The sequence below is a fragment of the Rhipicephalus sanguineus genome, chromosome 11 (assembly GCF_013339695.2).
Source record: "Rhipicephalus sanguineus isolate Rsan-2018 chromosome 11, BIME_Rsan_1.4, whole genome shotgun sequence".
Classification (NCBI taxonomy): Eukaryota; Metazoa; Arthropoda; class Arachnida; order Ixodida; family Ixodidae; genus Rhipicephalus; species Rhipicephalus sanguineus.
In genome coordinates, this window is record NC_051186.1 from 24,171,408 (window position 1) to 24,189,072 (window position 17,665).

General features: G+C 47.4%; 1 protein-coding gene across 3 annotated transcripts in view; it reads right to left on the bottom strand.

Moving 5' to 3' along the window:
• Nucleotides 1–17,665, bottom strand: part of LOC119374082 (uncharacterized) — a 471,916-nt gene that overhangs the window by 243,465 nt on the left and 210,786 nt on the right. For all 3 annotated transcript variants that reach the window (XM_037644139.2, XM_037644141.2, XM_037644140.2), the window contains 3 exons: nt 14,633–14,784; nt 12,494–12,664; nt 8,305–8,512 (listed from right to left, as the gene is read on the bottom strand). In XM_037644139.2, coding sequence (XP_037500067.1) covers nt 8,305–8,512; nt 12,494–12,664; nt 14,633–14,761 — 508 coding nt within the window. In that variant the 5' untranslated portion in view covers nt 14,762–14,784. The remainder of the gene's footprint in view (nt 1–8,304; nt 8,513–12,493; nt 12,665–14,632; nt 14,785–17,665) is intronic.

Consider the following 17,665-nt stretch of genomic DNA (forward strand, 5'->3'; position numbering starts at 1 on the left):
TAGTTAGGAGCTGCAAGCGGAAGCCCGATCAGATTACGATGGCACGCCGCGCTCGTAGCGAACATCGTAAGCGCGCGTCTCGGTCCGACCCTTTAGTTGACTCGTCGGATCAGCGGTTGGAGCTTCTGCTATCAACACTTCGTACGTAGTGACGAAGATAATCGCGGGACGACTCCTTAAACTCGCGACCACGCATTACGTACTTTGAAACAAACATCGGGTACCGCGGCCGTCGCGTCTACTGCTCGGAGTCGTCGCTAGGCCTAACTCCGCTCACGGCGCCGGCGTGCGAGACAAACCTCGAACTTTGCGGGCAAGAACAACGCGTTCAGTTCAGTTCAGTTCAGTTTATTTTCCTTAAAGGCCCCGTTAGGGGTGTTACATAAGGGGTGGGGTACATCATGTGATGGGTAATTCCAAACAAAAACCAATGAACTTTGTAAAAAGAGGAGGCAAAAAGCAAAATGTTGATACACTGTGCAAACGAAAACGAAAACAAAAACACGCGCTAGGTAATTAATTTGGCAACATTAGGAGAAACAACATAATGTGCTAATTATAACGTAATAACTGTTGAAAAATATTGCACAGAAATAACACTGTACACATAAATACAACATAAAAACAATGAACCGTTGTATAAATAAATACTCGCGTTAAGTACAATCAATGGCAACTAATTTGGTAAAACAGAAGACACAGCAGCAATGAACATATGGTTGTTATTTGTAGATACAACATGGTGCGGAAGGGCATTCCACTCTGACGCTGTTCGAGAAAAAAATGATGCAGAGAAAGTAGTTGTGCGTGAACGCGGTTTTAAAACCTGTAGCTGGTGACCAGTGCGTTGCGATATTCTTGCTGGTGGGGTGATGTACGGCATGCGGTTAAGTGAACTGTAGAAAAACTTATGAAAAAGACCAAGGCTGGCTATCGTACGACGGTGTAGGAGTGATTGTAATTTAGATTTTTCTTTTAAGGCTGATATGCTTACGTCATACGAGTAGGATGAATGAATGTATCTTGCTGCGCGATTTTGAAATGACTCAAGTGCGTTGATGAGGTATTTTTGATATGGGTCCCAGATTGGTGAAGCATATTCAACTTTAGGCCTGATTAGTGATATGTACGCTAGTAGTCTCACGTCGCGTGGGGCATGACGTAAGTGGCGCCTCAAAAAGCCTAGTGATTGGTTCGCCGATGATAGAATGCTGTTGATATGTGTGCCCCAGTTAAGATCAGATGAAATTAAGACTCCTAAGTACTTGAATGATGGGACTGTTTCAATGAGGCTATTGGCTAGAGGAACCGCGGCAGTGTGCTTCTTCGTAAGCAACGCAGCGCATCACCCGCCGGCTCTTCGGAACCGCGGATGGTAATTTTATGCATCGGCAGCGGACCCCACAGCCAAGCTCGTCGCGCAGCGGCCGCGCGTCGGCGTCCCGAAATGAACTCGTTGCGCGCCGATTTTTCGTCGCCGCACCTAGGGATATTGCGCATCGTCACCGAATGCCGCGACCCAGAACATCGCGTGCAGATTTCCCGGACTCCGCGGCCGAGCACTTCGAGGTGAAATAAAGCACTGTTGATGCAATTTACGCGCGCTTGGAGCCGCGCGTGGTATCGCCGCAAGCTCTCATGAATCATCTGAAAAAAATAAAAGCCTCGCAGATAACCGTGTTCGCCGCAACGGGGTGAATTGTGAAGCGCATCACAGTCGAGGTTTACAAGTGAGCTTGAGTGAAGCAGGGAGATGAATTTACATCTGCCCAATTCGAGTCTTGAATATAAACAGCTAAGGAATTTCTATTCCCCCAATGTCTTGGCCGTAATTGCCCGTTATTTAGGAGGAAGGGATAGGCTGTCATGATGAGAGCCACTCTTAGTATCCTATAAAAATTATTCAATGATCAACTGCAATGAAGACTTAGTGATAGCATGAATACAAGAAAGCTGGCAAAGCACCACAGCATATGGCCTAATCACATTACAATATAACGGGCAGCCGAGAAAGATTGTCTGCGCTTGAAAAAGGCTAAGAATCGATCACTAGAGAACATGGAAAGGCAGCAAAGAAAGAGAGTGCCAAAGGACACCTCCAGTTATGCTGCAGGATCATTTTAGAACTACATATGTGCTCAAAACTTTCAAACGTCGTTTTCTCAAAATGACTTTTTTGGCTAGTGAGGCTGCTTATCCCAGCCATATCTCTGGAACCACTCATCGAATTTCCATAAGTCTTTTTTTATTATGCGCTTGAATAAATTTCTGAGGGGGTGACGAGCCCATTTTTTCAATATATTGCGTCTGTTATTTATTATAGTTAATCAAAATTTGATTGATAATATCCTAATCACCAACACTAAATTCGATGGTCTGCTTAAACTTTTCAGCAAGGAAATTCAAAAAAAGGGCTCTGTTACCCCCTGAAGTATCAATCTGGGAATCATCATAGTTAATTTCACAGTTCCAGCACCTTTTGAAAGTTCTCCAGGCCTGGGATAAGAGAACCATGTGCACTATTCTGACATACTGCCGTAACTTGAGAACCAGTGAACATAACTTCATGAAATTTTGTAATTCTTCTAATGCTTTTGCTATGAGTCTATCCTGAAAATTTCATTAAGATATCTCAATAAACAAAAAAGTTGGTATCCGAAGGTAGCCTCCCCCCTTAAGGGATACTGCAGTGGCTGGTGATTGGTTTGTACGACGCATTTGTTCCATAGAGAAAGGCATGATATTTCTCGATTGCCCAAACCAACGCCAGGCATTGCCGCTCGACTGAGGAGTATGTCTTTTCGCGAGGTTGAATTTGGCGACTGGCATACGACACCGGGTGGAGGATACTATCACATTCCTGCGTGTGTCAATACCACAGCTGTCTTGGACCCTGAAGCTAGGTAACGGTTTCTCAGACTCCTCTTCCTCCACGACGACAAAAGAGGACGTTTGGGGAAGCTCTTCTTGGCGGCACTCTTCATATTCCTTGAGCATATTGACATGAAAGAGCTTTCTGCAGTGTCCTAGGTCCAGCCAATAGTAATAGTCGCTTTTCTTCCCTGTTACGGTAAACGGCCCTTTCCAGTGCATTAGTAACTTGTTATTGCTTGTTGGAAGCAGAATCAGAGCCTGATCGCCAACTTTCAGTTCTCGTTGCTTGCTGCGGTGGTCGTAGTACCTCTTCAGAGACTTCTGAGATATTTGCCCAGGGAATTTAGCAGTTGCGAATCTTCGCGCGCTCTTGGTGCCTGTTACTCCAAAAATAAACAAACTTGGCTGGTTATCTTCGGCCGCAGAACAAACCTCTCTTTTGCTGGGTTCATCTCGAGAAGGAAGTTGCCAGCAGTCGTCAGGGTCATTGGCATCACGTGACCCAGGTATATTACCTACTATGACATCATATAGTGGCGATGCCATACACTTGACAATGGCCGTCCCGGAAAAGTAGGGAGATCTGATGTGCACCTCAGCCTCAGGGACTACAATAGTGCTCCCATCAGCCAGCCACAAAGTAGCCGTATTGCCAGTGAACGCTCTATCTGGTACTAATGATTGGCGTACAACCAAAATGTTACTGCCGGTGTCCCTTAGGACCCGTACCATTTGTCCATTGACTTCGCCTGGTAACACTGGCATGTGACAAGTATTACCCAGCGGTTGCGTCTTCACCGTGCCAATGACATCGTCATCTTGTTTTGACTCATTGCCATCGTCCGTGGGTTGTTCTGGAATAGTCTCGTCGTTAGGTAACAGCAAACAAGAGGTAGCTGACCTTGATGTGTTGTTCCTTCTCACACAATCCTTAAAGTCATGTCCCGACTTACGGCAGTATGTGCAATATAATTGCTTCGGCTTAGTACGACAATCAGAAGCCTTGTGCCCCTTACGGCCACAAACAAAACATTGCACCTCTGCTCTTGGGCTCGAGGAACTCCATTCACACTTATCCCGAACGGTTAACAAGTTCTTCAGTCGCTTTGCCTCCATGAAAATATCAGCCGCATCTGCCATGGCTTCCAGAGTCTTGCAGTTCTTCTCCCGTAAGAAGAGCACCAGCTGACTGTTGCAGTTGACCATGAATTGCTCGGCCAGAATTAAGTCACCGACAGAATCGAAGTCCCTCCCTGTATGAGACATTTCTATCCATCGGTCAAAAAAACTTTGAAGTCTTGAGGCATACTGCCTTCCAGTTTCGCCGTCTTCAGGCTTGCTCTTCCGGAACTTCTCCCGGTAGCCTTCAGCCGTGAAGCAAAAACGCTGCAGCAAAGCCAACTTGACCTTGTCGTACGATAGATAATCGTCAGGCGACAATCGTCCAAATACTTTCAAAGCCTCTCGGCTTAAGCACAAGCTAAGAACGGTTGCCCACTTTTCTTGCGGCCAGTCTTGACCTGTCGCCACTCTCTCAAATCTCTTCAGGTAGGCATCGAGATCATCTCGGTCCTCGTTAAAACCTGGTATAAAGTTATGCGGGTTCACTACCACAGACGCGCTCCTTTGGATACCAGAGTTGGCCCCGGTAGGCTCTCCAACACCGGTCTCAGCTACTCTCAGGCGCAGTTGCAGCGTCCGCTCTTCTATCTCCAAGCGTCGCTGGCTTGCCTCTCCGCTATGGCCCTCCTTTTCTGCGACTTGAAGGCGCAGCTGTAAATTGCGGCCTTCCAGCTCGAGCTGTTCTTTCTTCGCGTCTCTCACCGCCGCTCGTTCCTCGCGCGCTCGCGCTTCTCGCTCGTCGAACCATGCCTGCAACTCCGCTCCTTCCAACCCCATGCATTCTGCCAGCGCCATCAACTCTCGCGTGCTCATTTTCTTTTTTACCGTTACAAAAACCGAGAACTGGGTGTCAAACGCTCACGTCCTGTCGCGCGGACGCCAATTTGTGACAGGTTCGTTTAATAAAGCAACTAGAATGAGTTGTGCAATACCATTCTCGAATAAGAGACGGAGGTGAGCGTTTGATTTTCAGACAAACGAAAGTATATTTTCACACAAAAAAAATAAACGAAAGGGTAACACTAGAATGAACAAGAGGTAAACTAACAAGCGTCAGCCCGACCACAAATACATAGAGTTCTCCTTAAACAAGGGAATCTTATCATAAGCCTAGAATCGTGCAAGTCCACACGCTAACGTCGTCAGGAGAGTCCTGATGTGGAAACAGAGTGGTACGGCTCACCAACGGGTTGGACACACAAGCAGTCAAGTGAGGAGGACGCGGTGGTGGAAATCTCCAAGCTCGGGCCCTCAGCCCGACGACTCACTTCCGCTCCCGGTGGATGCCGTCATCGGCGGTGCTGTCTCCCGCCCGAGAACCACAACCACGCCAAGCCAGGGCCTCAGCAAAGGCCACGCCGGTAGAATGGTCGCCAGGTCCGCGTGCAGGCCTGCGCCGGCTAGGTGGATGCCTTCAGAGCCCGGGTACAAGCGCCCGACAAGCTCGCAGTCCGCACCCTAGCCACGTTCTTCGAACTGCCCGCACAGCTCTTCTTCTTTCTCCTTTTCGGCGCAGTGGCTCTCGGTGATTTCTTTATTTTGCGTTTTAGATGCAAAGTATCTTATGGTCGAGCTCAATCCAGCGGTGGTGGTGGTGGTGGTGTGCGGCGTGACCACCCTTTCTGCGCATGCGCATACCCTCTCCACATACCTCCTCTCCACTTCCCCTCACCATTCCCTTTCCCCTCTACCCATTTCCCCTCTCCACTCACCCTCTCCCTTTCCCTCTCCACTTTCCCTCTCCCATCCCCCTTTCCACTCTTCCTCTGAAACGCGGGCTAGACATGCCGAAATTCTCTCCTGCACAACGCCGCGATGAGCTCGAGCGCATGCGCGTCCCCTCCCCTTCTCTCACCTCTCCTACGCTGCCCCCCCTCTCGCCCGCCTGTCGACCGCGTTCCCCGCTCGCCCTGTGAGAATTAACGGCCAGGCTAGATGGAAGACACGACGCGCGTAGCGTCCCTCTTCGCGTTCCACGACACGAGGTCGGTAGCATGCCCAACGAACGCCAACGGAACGCGATCGTGCAAGTGCTCCGGCTTCGCATCGCCTCACGGTCCCCTTTAGCGGGAGATGGCGTAATTCTTTTTTTTCCATGCTCCGATGTTCGGCGCGCTCGCGCAAGTAGCACGTTGTACGTCGTCCTCGTCGTTTTTGCTGCTCCAACCATCGGAAGCACCACACTTGCGCACTTCACTCATAACAGTAATGAACGGAGAATAATCACTAAAGTGCCCCGACACACGTCTGGAAGTGGTAGAAGGCCCTTTTGGTCGACAATATCTTCTGATGTGTTGTCCGAGCCTTACCCTGGCAAGCGCCTCCTATGTTGGGCACTACCGTCAGGCAGGCACCCTGTCTGGCAAGCCGGCCATGCAGGGGGCACTCCCGTCCTGTCGTCTCCCTACGCCTGGCTCTACCGTGCCGCCAGCCTGTTGCTGAACCTGTGGCCTGCCGTTCCCTGGTCGCCCCAGCTGTGGCGTGGGCCCTGCAGCCACCTCCACTCTGCCTAACCCACCTGGCAGCCTCAGCAGCAGCCCTCGACGGCTGGTCCACCCACTCAAGCTTTGGCCCAGGTCCGAGCGTGGTCGCTCCGGCTTCCGTTCCTGGCTGCCTGCTGTTCCGGCCTGCCGTTCCTGTGAGGCCGCCGTCCCAGCGACTTTTGGAGGTTGGCTGCCGTATGCTGCTTGTAGCCACGCCTCGTACGTTCCCGGCTGCCAACCTCTCCAGACCGGTGAACTCCAAGCGGGCTGGCTGCCCGCCCTTGCGCAGTCGTCCCCGTTCCTCCTGGGCCGCGGACCTACTCCCGGTAGTGGGCTCTCCCTGGTGGTGGAGCTTTTGGTAGAACGTTTGGTGTGACCTAAGGCGACTATAGAGTGTCCCCTTCATCAACGGGAGCGTCACCTTCGCCTTGGCACTGCGTGGCAATGATCTTTGGTCCTGGCCTTCTGGAAGTCAACACCACCCTGTTGGACATTGCCCCGTTGGCCAGCTCCCTTGCGGCTGAGCTGACTTTGCCACTTGGCCTCGGACAGCCTCTTTCACAGGCTAGCCTCGGTCCTTAGGAGGGGGGAATGTGGGAATCGAGCGCGCCCTCCTCTTTGGTGCTATGGCACTTGAAGCAGTCGGTGGCAGAGAAACACCGTTGGTGAATGAGGAAGCTGCACTACTCTGACAAGCCATCACACGCTAAACGAAGCGAAAGGCAAAGAACCTAACTGCGTCTAGGGTGACTCTCCAATGCTAGCGAGGCCAGTGTTTTGTGCTGGTATCGAGACGCTTTAACCATTGCCTCAGAAATTGCGCGCCGGTGCGCAATCTCTTACTTCAATGCGAATCTCTTACACTTACTTCAATGCGAATTGAAGTAAGTGTCATGCCGCATTACTTCAATTCACCGCTCACAGACGGTGGCACCGCTCCGCTCCACCTAGCCCTGCCCACAGAGAGCACCGTGCGAGAGAGAATGTGTGAGAGATATAAGGTGCGTTTGTGGTGCGTCGTGCATCTGCCTCGATAGCTTAGTCGGTAGAGTGCCGGGCACTTATCGTAGTGGAAGAGGTTGTGGGTTTTCTTACAGTTTTTTCTTTCTCATCCGTTAGCATCCATTTTATCAACGTCATATCCATGACGGAAATACGTCACTAAAGTCTTGATGGACCACTTTCGTGTTAAAAAAAGATATCTAGGAAAGTCATTGGACCATGTGACAGGTGCTCAAAATGATAAAAAAACTTTTCCAGCTGTTGCCCCTTCAGTAAACTAGTGTACAACGATTTTTACATCTAAGTGCCGCCTGTGCTGACCAAGCACTTGTACTCCTTATCCCACAGCCTTATCAATGACTGGCTCACGCATCTTTCATTTCCTTTTCTAATGTGGAAGGCCTCGATAATTTCTTGGGCGAGCTGCTTTCTACGCCTGGAAAGCACCATCGAGTCCGTAAAGTGAGGGGCAGACCTGCATTCACGACAATGATAAGCTAGGTGGGAGGGCCTCGCTTCTGCTAATGAACGCTTATGTTCGCCCATTTACCCATTCATCATTCAGGCACCTTCCATTCTGCCCTATATATGGTTTAGAGTCAGCGCATTTTGTGTGCACTTCTTTGGTCCTTCGTCTTTGTTGTGAGCACTGCAAAGTCCTATGCATGAATCCCCACCAACTGGCTCAGTTTTCTATTCTATTTTGTCAACGTGGCTTTTTGGGCTAGTTGGTTATATGCTTCAGAATGGGGCATAGCGCTAACACACACGGACGAGACAACAGGACAAGTGTCCAAGTGTGAACACTGTCGGTGTCACTTGCCTTGGAAGGCCTCCCCCACAGCAGGAGCCAATGCAGCAGCCCGGTCAGGATCCAGGGCTCGCTGGACTGCCTCGCGCTTGTTGCTCAGCAGGTTCACTCGTCGGTTCACTTCCTCCTTGAGTGTCGGGTGCAACACTGCCAGACCCTCGGCTTCCTCCAAGAAGAGCGACAGTGATGGCTGCCGACGACGCAGCTCACCGCCAACAAACTGCATGTGCATGCACACCCCTAAATGTTCCACGTCCCAACAACTTCTGACAAAAACAAAAGTCAATAGAAAGTAAACCCAATTACACTGGAACATTGTACTTTGATGAAGACTTACGTTACCATACTTTGAGCTAACTCAGAAATGCTGAAACACATACACAGAACGAATTTTCCATTCACCTCTTTTAAGCAATTCGTGGATCAAAAAAACTTTGGTTTTTGAGCAAAATATCTTGAATTCTAAGCTGTTCTAACAAGGTAAAAGAGATCATTTTGGAGCTGCAACAGAAAAAAAAAATTGGCAAGCACGTGAAAAAAGGTTAACCATAGGAATGGCGAACCCCACGGATGTTCAGTTAGGCATGTAAAACGGTTTGTCGAGTGTGAAAAAGGTGTCATTTATCACCTGCCATTGTCGTGTGGAAAGCAGCACATAGGACAAACTGGACGATATTTGCACCAAAGATTACGAGAGCACTACAACAATGTCACACACATAGCCACGTGTGGCCATGTGCATGCCACAGACAATCGAACTTTTGCTGCACTATTTCTTTAATTACTCCACCTTAAAAAACGTTTATTGTCGAAGCAATAAGGTCAATGCAGAAACTGCGAACTTACATTCCCGTTCCTGTGCTATTAAAAAAGGAAGAAACAGAAAAAATTTCCATTCTGTTGCCTCCACATTCACTTTTAAAAGCACGGACACATATACAAAATAGAACGGCTTGCATCAGGGCTAGTTGGTGATGTTGCGAGTTGAATTGTTAAAGCAAACTTCAGACGGGCAAATGAAAGAAAGAGACACGAACAGCAGTATCCTTGTGTCTCCTTTGTTCGCTCTTCCATTAAAAGCATGCTGCGACCACTTGCAGGCATGTATGGCAGTAAACGTATTTAATGTAACAGTGGGTAGCTCCTGAAAGCACAACTTAAACGACGCCATGAAAGAAGAACACAGGAGAAGCATTACTTTTAAGTCAGATTTTAATTGGCGGCAACACTGAATAGTATATATCTGTGGCCCTCTGGAATAAAAAAATAAAGGGTTCCATGAGGCGATGCGAAGCCGGAGCACTTGCACGATCCCGTTCCGTTGGCCTTCACTGGGCATGCTACCGACCTCGCGTCATGGAGCGCGAAGAGGAACACTACGCGCGTCGTGTCTTCCCTCTAGCCTGGCCGTATATTCTCACAGGGCGTGCGGGGAACGCGGTCGACAGGCGCGCGAGAGAGAGGCAGCGTAGGAGAGGAGAGAGGGGGAGGGGACGCGCATGCGCTGGCCCTCATCGCGGCGCTGCGCAGGAGAGAATTTTGGCATGTCGAGCCCGCATTTCAGAGGAGCCAACCGAGGCAAGCGCTGGACTGAACGCGCGCAGCGCTCTAGCACTTGAAGGAGAGGAGACTAGAGGAGGAGAATAGCGCATGCGCCGTGAGAGCAGAAGCGAGAACGCAGGAGAAGCGCAAGCAGGTGCTAGTAGAGAAGTGGAGAGAGTAACGCGCAGCTGTTGGAGAGAGGGAAGGAGGAGAGTCGTGCATGCGTAGTGTGAGTGCGTACTATGCCGCGTGCGGATTACCACGCCGCGTGACATACCCCCGAGCAAGAGATACATCGCATCTAAAAGAGAAAAAGAAGACATACTATCGCCAGGGTAATGTCCAATTGTGTGAATGTGTATCAAGAACATGTATCAGCTACAATAAAATCTCGTTATTTTGGATTTCATGGGACCGCAAGAAATGTCTGAATTAACAAAGTGCTGAATTATCACGAGTACCAAGAAAACAATGAACAACTTACATCAGTACACATTTATTTGCCGCAAGAATACTAAAATCATGTTCTTATTGTGCATAAGAGCAACGTAAAGCCAAAATCATCGTCATCCCGAGACTTCTTTCATAATTTGACTGTGGTGCAAGAGTCTAAGTTCCTCCAAAACGTGCTCTGCAAACACTACCGCCATGGCCGGCACTACTACTACCACCATGCGCACAGAACAACTTTTTCACCTGCAGTTTGGCCAGCAACAGATCGTTCATGCGACACGACGTGGCAGGCGAGTTTCATGCCAGCAAGTGGACCGTGGCTAAAACGCTCTTCATTTTCAACAGCTTCCGCCATGTTTGAGTTTTGTGACATTGTGTGTGCATTGCACCAAGTCAAAGCTTAGCTAATGTGTGCTGCACCTGCTGCGGAAGAAACAGTGGCCACTATTGATGTGATCGTAAACAGCGTCCACGCAGTTCTGAAGGAACTCGCGCAGCCTACGTATTCTCTGGCCTGTGCACATGGGGTCGAAACGAAATTACTGCCCTAGCGATGCAACCAGAGTGCCCACGCAGTTATGAAGGTGCATGTAGCCTGCATAAACCAAGCTGAGAGGAAACTGCAGTTTGTCAGCCACCATCAGTGTACAATCATGGATGGTGACCGACTACACAGTTGTGAAGACATGCAGAAAAAACGAAACTACTGTTTGCCGCAGCCACTGTAGACAGAACTGCAGTCGCTGTCGACATGATCATTGATAGCACTCACGCAGTTCAAGTGCACCAAGTAAAAACAAAATTAGTTTGCCACAGCTACTGAAGCCTTGGTAGCAAACAACGCAATAGCGGATGGCGACCACGCTTTTCTTAAGGCCTGCGATCAATGCGGTGTCACATGTACAATGGTACGTGTGACTTTCCTATCATTGCACGAAAAGCTGGCTAATTTGGACTTGTTCTCTGGCCCTGAAAAGCACATGCATTCTTTAAAGGAGCCATGCCATGGTCACCCAACAATTTGCGGTATTTAGTGAAAAATCGAAGTAGAGGGTCTATTGTCATTGTACATATATGAAAAACGGACTGTAAAAGGATATTTCAGCGCAAAATAAAGTTGCTGGATATAAACCCCACCGGCGACCGCCATATTGCCATGGCGTGTCTGACGTCATGTGCTGCATGGAGTAGAGCTGTCTTGTACCAAAGCTACAGCCGCTGTAAATCGTTCAGTTTCAATGTCAAGCTGAACCATGTGCAGCTGACCATGGGACAATTGTTCACCTGAATGCAGACGCTCACACAGCAAGCAGCTTGTTACCTCAGGGCTCATGAGTGTGCCAGAGTTGCCCAACTTTCAGGCCGCTCACATCTTTATAAAAAAATCAATTACAAATTAAGTGCTCGACCAAATGCGCTAAAATTTCACCAGCTTGCTTGTGAACACTCTAGGATTAAACCATAGTATAGCAGAGATTATGGCATGAAGCTCTCCTTATTTCGGTTATACAGTATTTGGCCATGAGCCAGTTTAATTGGGACCATCCTCGGAGCGGGCTGAGCGCAAAGCGCTGCAAATGTGCGACATAATAGAATTAAAACGGTGTTTGCATACAGCCTGAAACGAGACGGCGCAGTTCACATTGCCATCATCATCGGCGGACCTGTACCAAATAAACATGGCAGCCTTGATGTGTTTCCGGCCTTTGGGCTTCTAGCTCACTGTATTTCGGCACTCCAAGGACATGCAAGCATTGCCTTTGAGATTGGTACATGCCACTCAAAGACACTGTCGCTGGCGGTGCGATTCGGACACCCTCAAGTGCCATCCGATCTTGTGACTCGCATGCATCTGAGCTCTGGGAACTGTCTGCATTGAATGAAGTACAACCAAATACGTTTAAATTAATTGGAGTTTCGTGTCATAGGCTTATGTACGTGTTTGACGGGACCCAATTGCGCGTCCGAATTAACCAAGTTTCCGAACTACTGAAAGCCAAATTAATGCGGTTTGACTATAAAAGGACATGAAATATATTAGGTAAGGTGGGTTAAGTAAGAAATATGAATTAGCGCTTGTCCTTTCTTCTTTCGTGGTGTCGTTTAATTTGCACTTTCGAGAGCTACAAATCAGTACCAACTAGCCGGATCTGAGTGCTTGCTAACAATGCGTGCTTGCGTGTGGAGCAGTTGCACTACTACTCACCTCAGCCACCTCTGCTCTGTGGTCCGAGGCCGAGTCGAGCAATGACGACTGCAGCTGATGCAGCCAGTCGTGCAGCAAGTTGAACTGCCGGACAAACTCGGCAAACGAAAGTGTCTCCCGTGGTGGAGACACTCGTGCCTCTTCATCCAGGTCCAGTTCCCCACTTGCCTCCTAACAAAGACAGAGAAGCTCTCATCATTCGTTCCTGTGACTGATGCTGCGCGAGGCATGATGCCAGTAAACAAGCGTGCTGCACAGGCCTAGTGGGATAGTGGGCACTGAAGGAAAAGGAAGCCATACACAAGTGATATACAAAGTTAATGAGAACTAACACACAATCAAGCCACGGAAAGTACAGGGGAGTGCAAAGAAATTGAGCCCTTAATTTCCCCTTCTTTTGTACACACAAGTGTGATAGCTACTTTTACCAAACCTGCAATGTGTCTTCATTTTAGTCAAGCAATTGGCCCACGACGTCACTATGGGCTTCGTCATACAAAGTGCACGAGTATCAAGTGACAGCTTTCCTTGTGAGAATGCGTCAACTGAGTATTTCCCAAGATGGCAGTGCTGTATTTCATGTTCAAGCCAATATGGCCAGTCGGCTTGGCCAAGAACACTCTTTAGTCCGCCAATGACACTACCGTGCTGATCAGACCAATCGGCATGTGGTTAGCCCTTTTGTGGAGGAGCTTTCACAAAACTTGTGTTGTGCAATGCCACTTCATTGTGTTGTTTTGTGCCTTTCTCTGTGCCCATCATTCTGTGTCCATCTCTGTACTGTAGTCACTGGAGGTGTCTAGTGTACTGGTTTAACCCATAAATTTTGTAGAGGCGGGCATATCCTTTTTGCGGCACTTTCCCATTGGAGATGAATATTTTAGAATCCAGGGTTCTCATTGGACAATAATTAAGACACCCATTTCTCTAGCAACTCCAGGGAAAATAGAGGACACTTAAGGCGACATCCTGTGTGCATGGCGTGCGCTCTCCTACCATGTTCCCAGTGTGCTTTGATGCAATGTGAAGTGCTAACCTAACATGCAGTCAAAGAGCTCTAAGATGTAAACCTGTGTCCCCGTAGCGATGTAGTTGTGTGCTACATTTTAAGTTATCCTCTTTGCTACACCTGCGTCCACATTTATGGACATGACTTATTAATCAAATTACACAACAGCAAACAGCTCAGTGTCATTGAAAACTCGCGCCTCTGTCGCCCAGAGTATCCTTTACTCATACTCCGAGAGTGAGCAGATGAAGCCAACATTAGCGGCTGGTGCTCAAACAAAACGGAATGACAGTGGGCAGATTGTGCAGCACGTGGCTGCTTAGTTTTCACTGCTTAAAGTTTTGCAATAAATATTTTTTTTTGCATGCAAAGCAGTGTGAACAAAAGTAATGCTATCGTTCTTCGGAAATGTTAAAAAAAAATTTTAAAGCACTGAAAACCAGAACTTGCATTTATCGGCGGTGTTGTTGCCATACTTGCAACTAAACTTTTTTTGCCCATTCGCGGATCCCCATTTTTACTCTTGGAAAATTAAATATTTGCTGCAATATTCTTTTCTTTGCACTCGTAAAACCACATGAAATAAGGTTCTGCAAACTGCATCTCTCTTTCCTGGCTACATCTTTGCTTGGTAGTGAAGAGGTTAAGATACATGTTCTTGCTAAGAAATGTTGGTTATAAAGTTCCTGTATATATGAAAAAAAAAAAAGCATTCACTATGTCTTATGTGGTTGCTTAGTCATCCTAAACCTCGTCCTCAATGTAAGGACGATGGTAAGGTTTATGGTGTGGGCCGGTTTAGACACTGTGTAATGCCGCAGCAGTGTAGGCCGTACGCTAAGCAAGCCTCTTGGCAATACCAGACACATACAACATGATCCTACCTTCTGAAACTCATAAGTGTTTTACGCTGCAATACTGATGACATGCCAGACCCTGAGGAGGTAGGCAAAGGAGGCTTTCCTTCGAAAACAACGAAAGACTCTGCAGTCATAAAGCCAAGAAAGGACATCATGCTTCATACAGCCTCCAGTGCACAGTAAACAATTCCACTATGACCTCTCTATCCCATGCCTGATGGCTCATAGGGATGCACTGCCTGGTGACTGAATAAAGTACGCAACTCTCACCCTGCATGTGGCAATGAGCTCATCATTCATGAGGTAGTTGTAGTTGGAGCTGAGGGCCTCCCAGAAATCATCTTTCCGGGACTCCAGTCCATTTCGCTGTGACAAGCTGCTTGGTGATATGTTGTCCATTCCTTCGCTCAGCAGTGGCTGCCCTGCACCACGAAAGCCACTGTACATTTGCCCCAATTGCACAAAAGCCTTTCCACATGCTATGATTGTACAAAACGATTGTGCCTTGCTGCACATATAACTGAAGTTTTGCACCTATCTATCAAATTGCTCATTAATTCATGAACAATATAACCTAATGCACAAGAGTTTCAAGACAAGTGGATAGAGTATGCTAAAATGTATGTCTGGTAGGAACGCTGAATAGAGATAATGTTCTGAACAATCGCACTGTGGAAGGCAGGAATTTAATGAATTTGCTGAAGCTACGGCAAGATACATATAGAATATTGTAACTGTGCCACCATTACCATCCCAATGCAGGCCAGTGCCAGCTGTCTGCACCATGCTTTTGTAAATGGCACCTGTAATGAAAGTAATGCAGCTCCACAGTGGTACTCCCAATGTTCCACAGTTTCAAGGAAAATATTCCAGCAATGCAATCAATAACAATAGGTGCCGTATCAACAAGAAAGCAATTAAGATAGAGAAAATTGGAAACAAGGTTTGCCTGGGGAGCCAGGTACCTCAGAAAATTGATTTTAAGTAGAGCTGTGCAAATAGTAAAGTTTGGGTGCAAAGCAAATTCGAATACAGTTAAAACTAGATCTAATGAAACCCTATTTTACGAAGTTTCCGATCTAACGAAGAAACTTCTATTCCACGGCAGATACCCATAGGGTTTGATGTCGTCATCAGCCCTAATTAATGAATCTCACTTGGCACCAAACCCAATTTAACGAAGTTTTTTCTGAAGTAGGTGAGTAAAAATGCAGTGATTTATCTCTCATTTTAACACAAACGGGTTTTCCTTGATGTGTGTGCTCCAACACTCTAATGCTGAAACATTAACCGATCTAATCATGAGGCTAGGCTGCACGCTGCACCCATGCACAGAATTACGGACTCGGCAGTCGCTAGCACTCTAACGTATCATATGGGGCTAGGGGCAGCGGTCTCTGTATATGCTTCAACAGGAACATTGCTGTGGTTGCTTTTGTTATGTTATGGCTTAAGCAAGGGAAGGCTCGCCTCCTCGCAACTCTATTGCTTGGGCAATGTTCTCTCCGCCTTAGCATATCGGCAGTTTGTCCTGGCTTCACGTGACTGTCTAACTGGCCTGGATCACCTGGACACGGGAACATGGGAAAAGTCCGGGCCGCTGCCGCAGACCTTTCATTTGCTCGGCGTGCATTAGTGGCAAATAAAATACAGCATTAGCTTTTGGGTGTCGCTATACCTTACAATTGTACATTTTGAAGGACATTTTGACAAATCTTTTTCTCTATTTCACAAACTTCCCGATTTAATGAAATAATTCGAGCATCCCCATCACTTTGTTCAATCTGGTTTCAACTGTATTAAAGCTTAAATGTGAATCAAAAAAAATATTGTTCATACAACTCTAGAATATTTTTCCAATAATTTCAGGCAAAGTTACAAAGTTCCAGAAAATCCCTAAGCATATTGTTACGAGATAGGGGCATGAAAGCGTTTATTTGAGCTAGGCTGGTGAAGCGCTGTTCCCTCGTTGCCTTATAAAGAATGAGAAAATGCAGAGGCCAAACTGTTTTTAATTACATAACTTTGTACAACCAAATTGGTGCCCACAACACTTTACACATGAGGAGGAAAAGACGCTGTTTTCTCAACCTCTCCTCCTCCTTCAACTTTTGTGAACGATGTGGTAGATAAGGGTGCACTCCCTTCAAGTCGCGAGTTCCTCATCTGCTGCATGGATTTCTCTCTCGTACTCTGTGGCTGCGAGTGGTTTCTGCATCAGTTGCTGGCACCAGCATCTGTACCGGTGGGAGAGGTCAAGTGTTTTCCGCACACGGCTTGTGCGGAGGCCGGACTAAAGAGCGCTTTCACAAACCTGACAAGGCGATGCTTTCGTGTTAAAATGTGCAAGACACGGCTAAAAACAAAACAATTCCTATTGCATGGTAACCTGTAGACCTAGCGGCAGTGCACTGTCACGCAGTGACGCGGCTGAAGTAACGTGCAGTTTTGCCACACGCCTGGACAACGTGGTATGTCGCTGTTTTTAGGGTGATACGAACGAATTTTACAATGCAGGCTGATTTCATGACACGGAGATATTATTCAAAAAGCACATTTTGCAAAACGAGTCGATCAAGTACAATACGAAAACGACCTTTGCCGCATTAGCAACGGCCGACCGCCAGTGGCAGAATGAAGTGACATCGCCATCACAAAATGGTGACGGGACGCATTTGAAGGCTGAGACATATAGCAGAGTGATGCACAGATTGGACATACAACTCGTCTGTAGCTTGATCAGTGGTCTTGTCTAGATATCGTCTGCCCATCGCTATGCTATATATCTCATTGCAAACCAATGCAATAAATCAGTTCTAAGCACTTGTCCTGTTGTTTCTCATGTGTTCATTTTTTTTTTAGTGCTCAAATCCAGATGTCATCAAGGAAACATATTATGTTTTCCGACCTCCGTCTGTGCTGTTCAGCATGCCAGTGTTGCAACGTTCAGTGTTTGCAGTCATTCAGGAAGATCATTCCATTTTTGCCTCTGCATGCATGATGCCATGCTTGCAAATTAATTTAGCAAGCTAATGTTCACCTCTATATAAATGGCCAACAAAACTAAAAGCCTCAGCTTATGCAGCTGTCTAATGCGCAGTAGGAGTTATCGCAATCAGTATCCTTTAAGTCCTGGGGTGAAGCTAACTTATTTAGCTAAAACATTAAATACATTTAATGCTATACATCTAGCACAACTGCAACATAACCTAAGTTCAGTATTGCTGTGGATTGCTCAGAGTCTGCACAGTTTACATAAAGTTTCTTAACCAACTGGAAGGCACTTTGATGTCTTGCCAATGA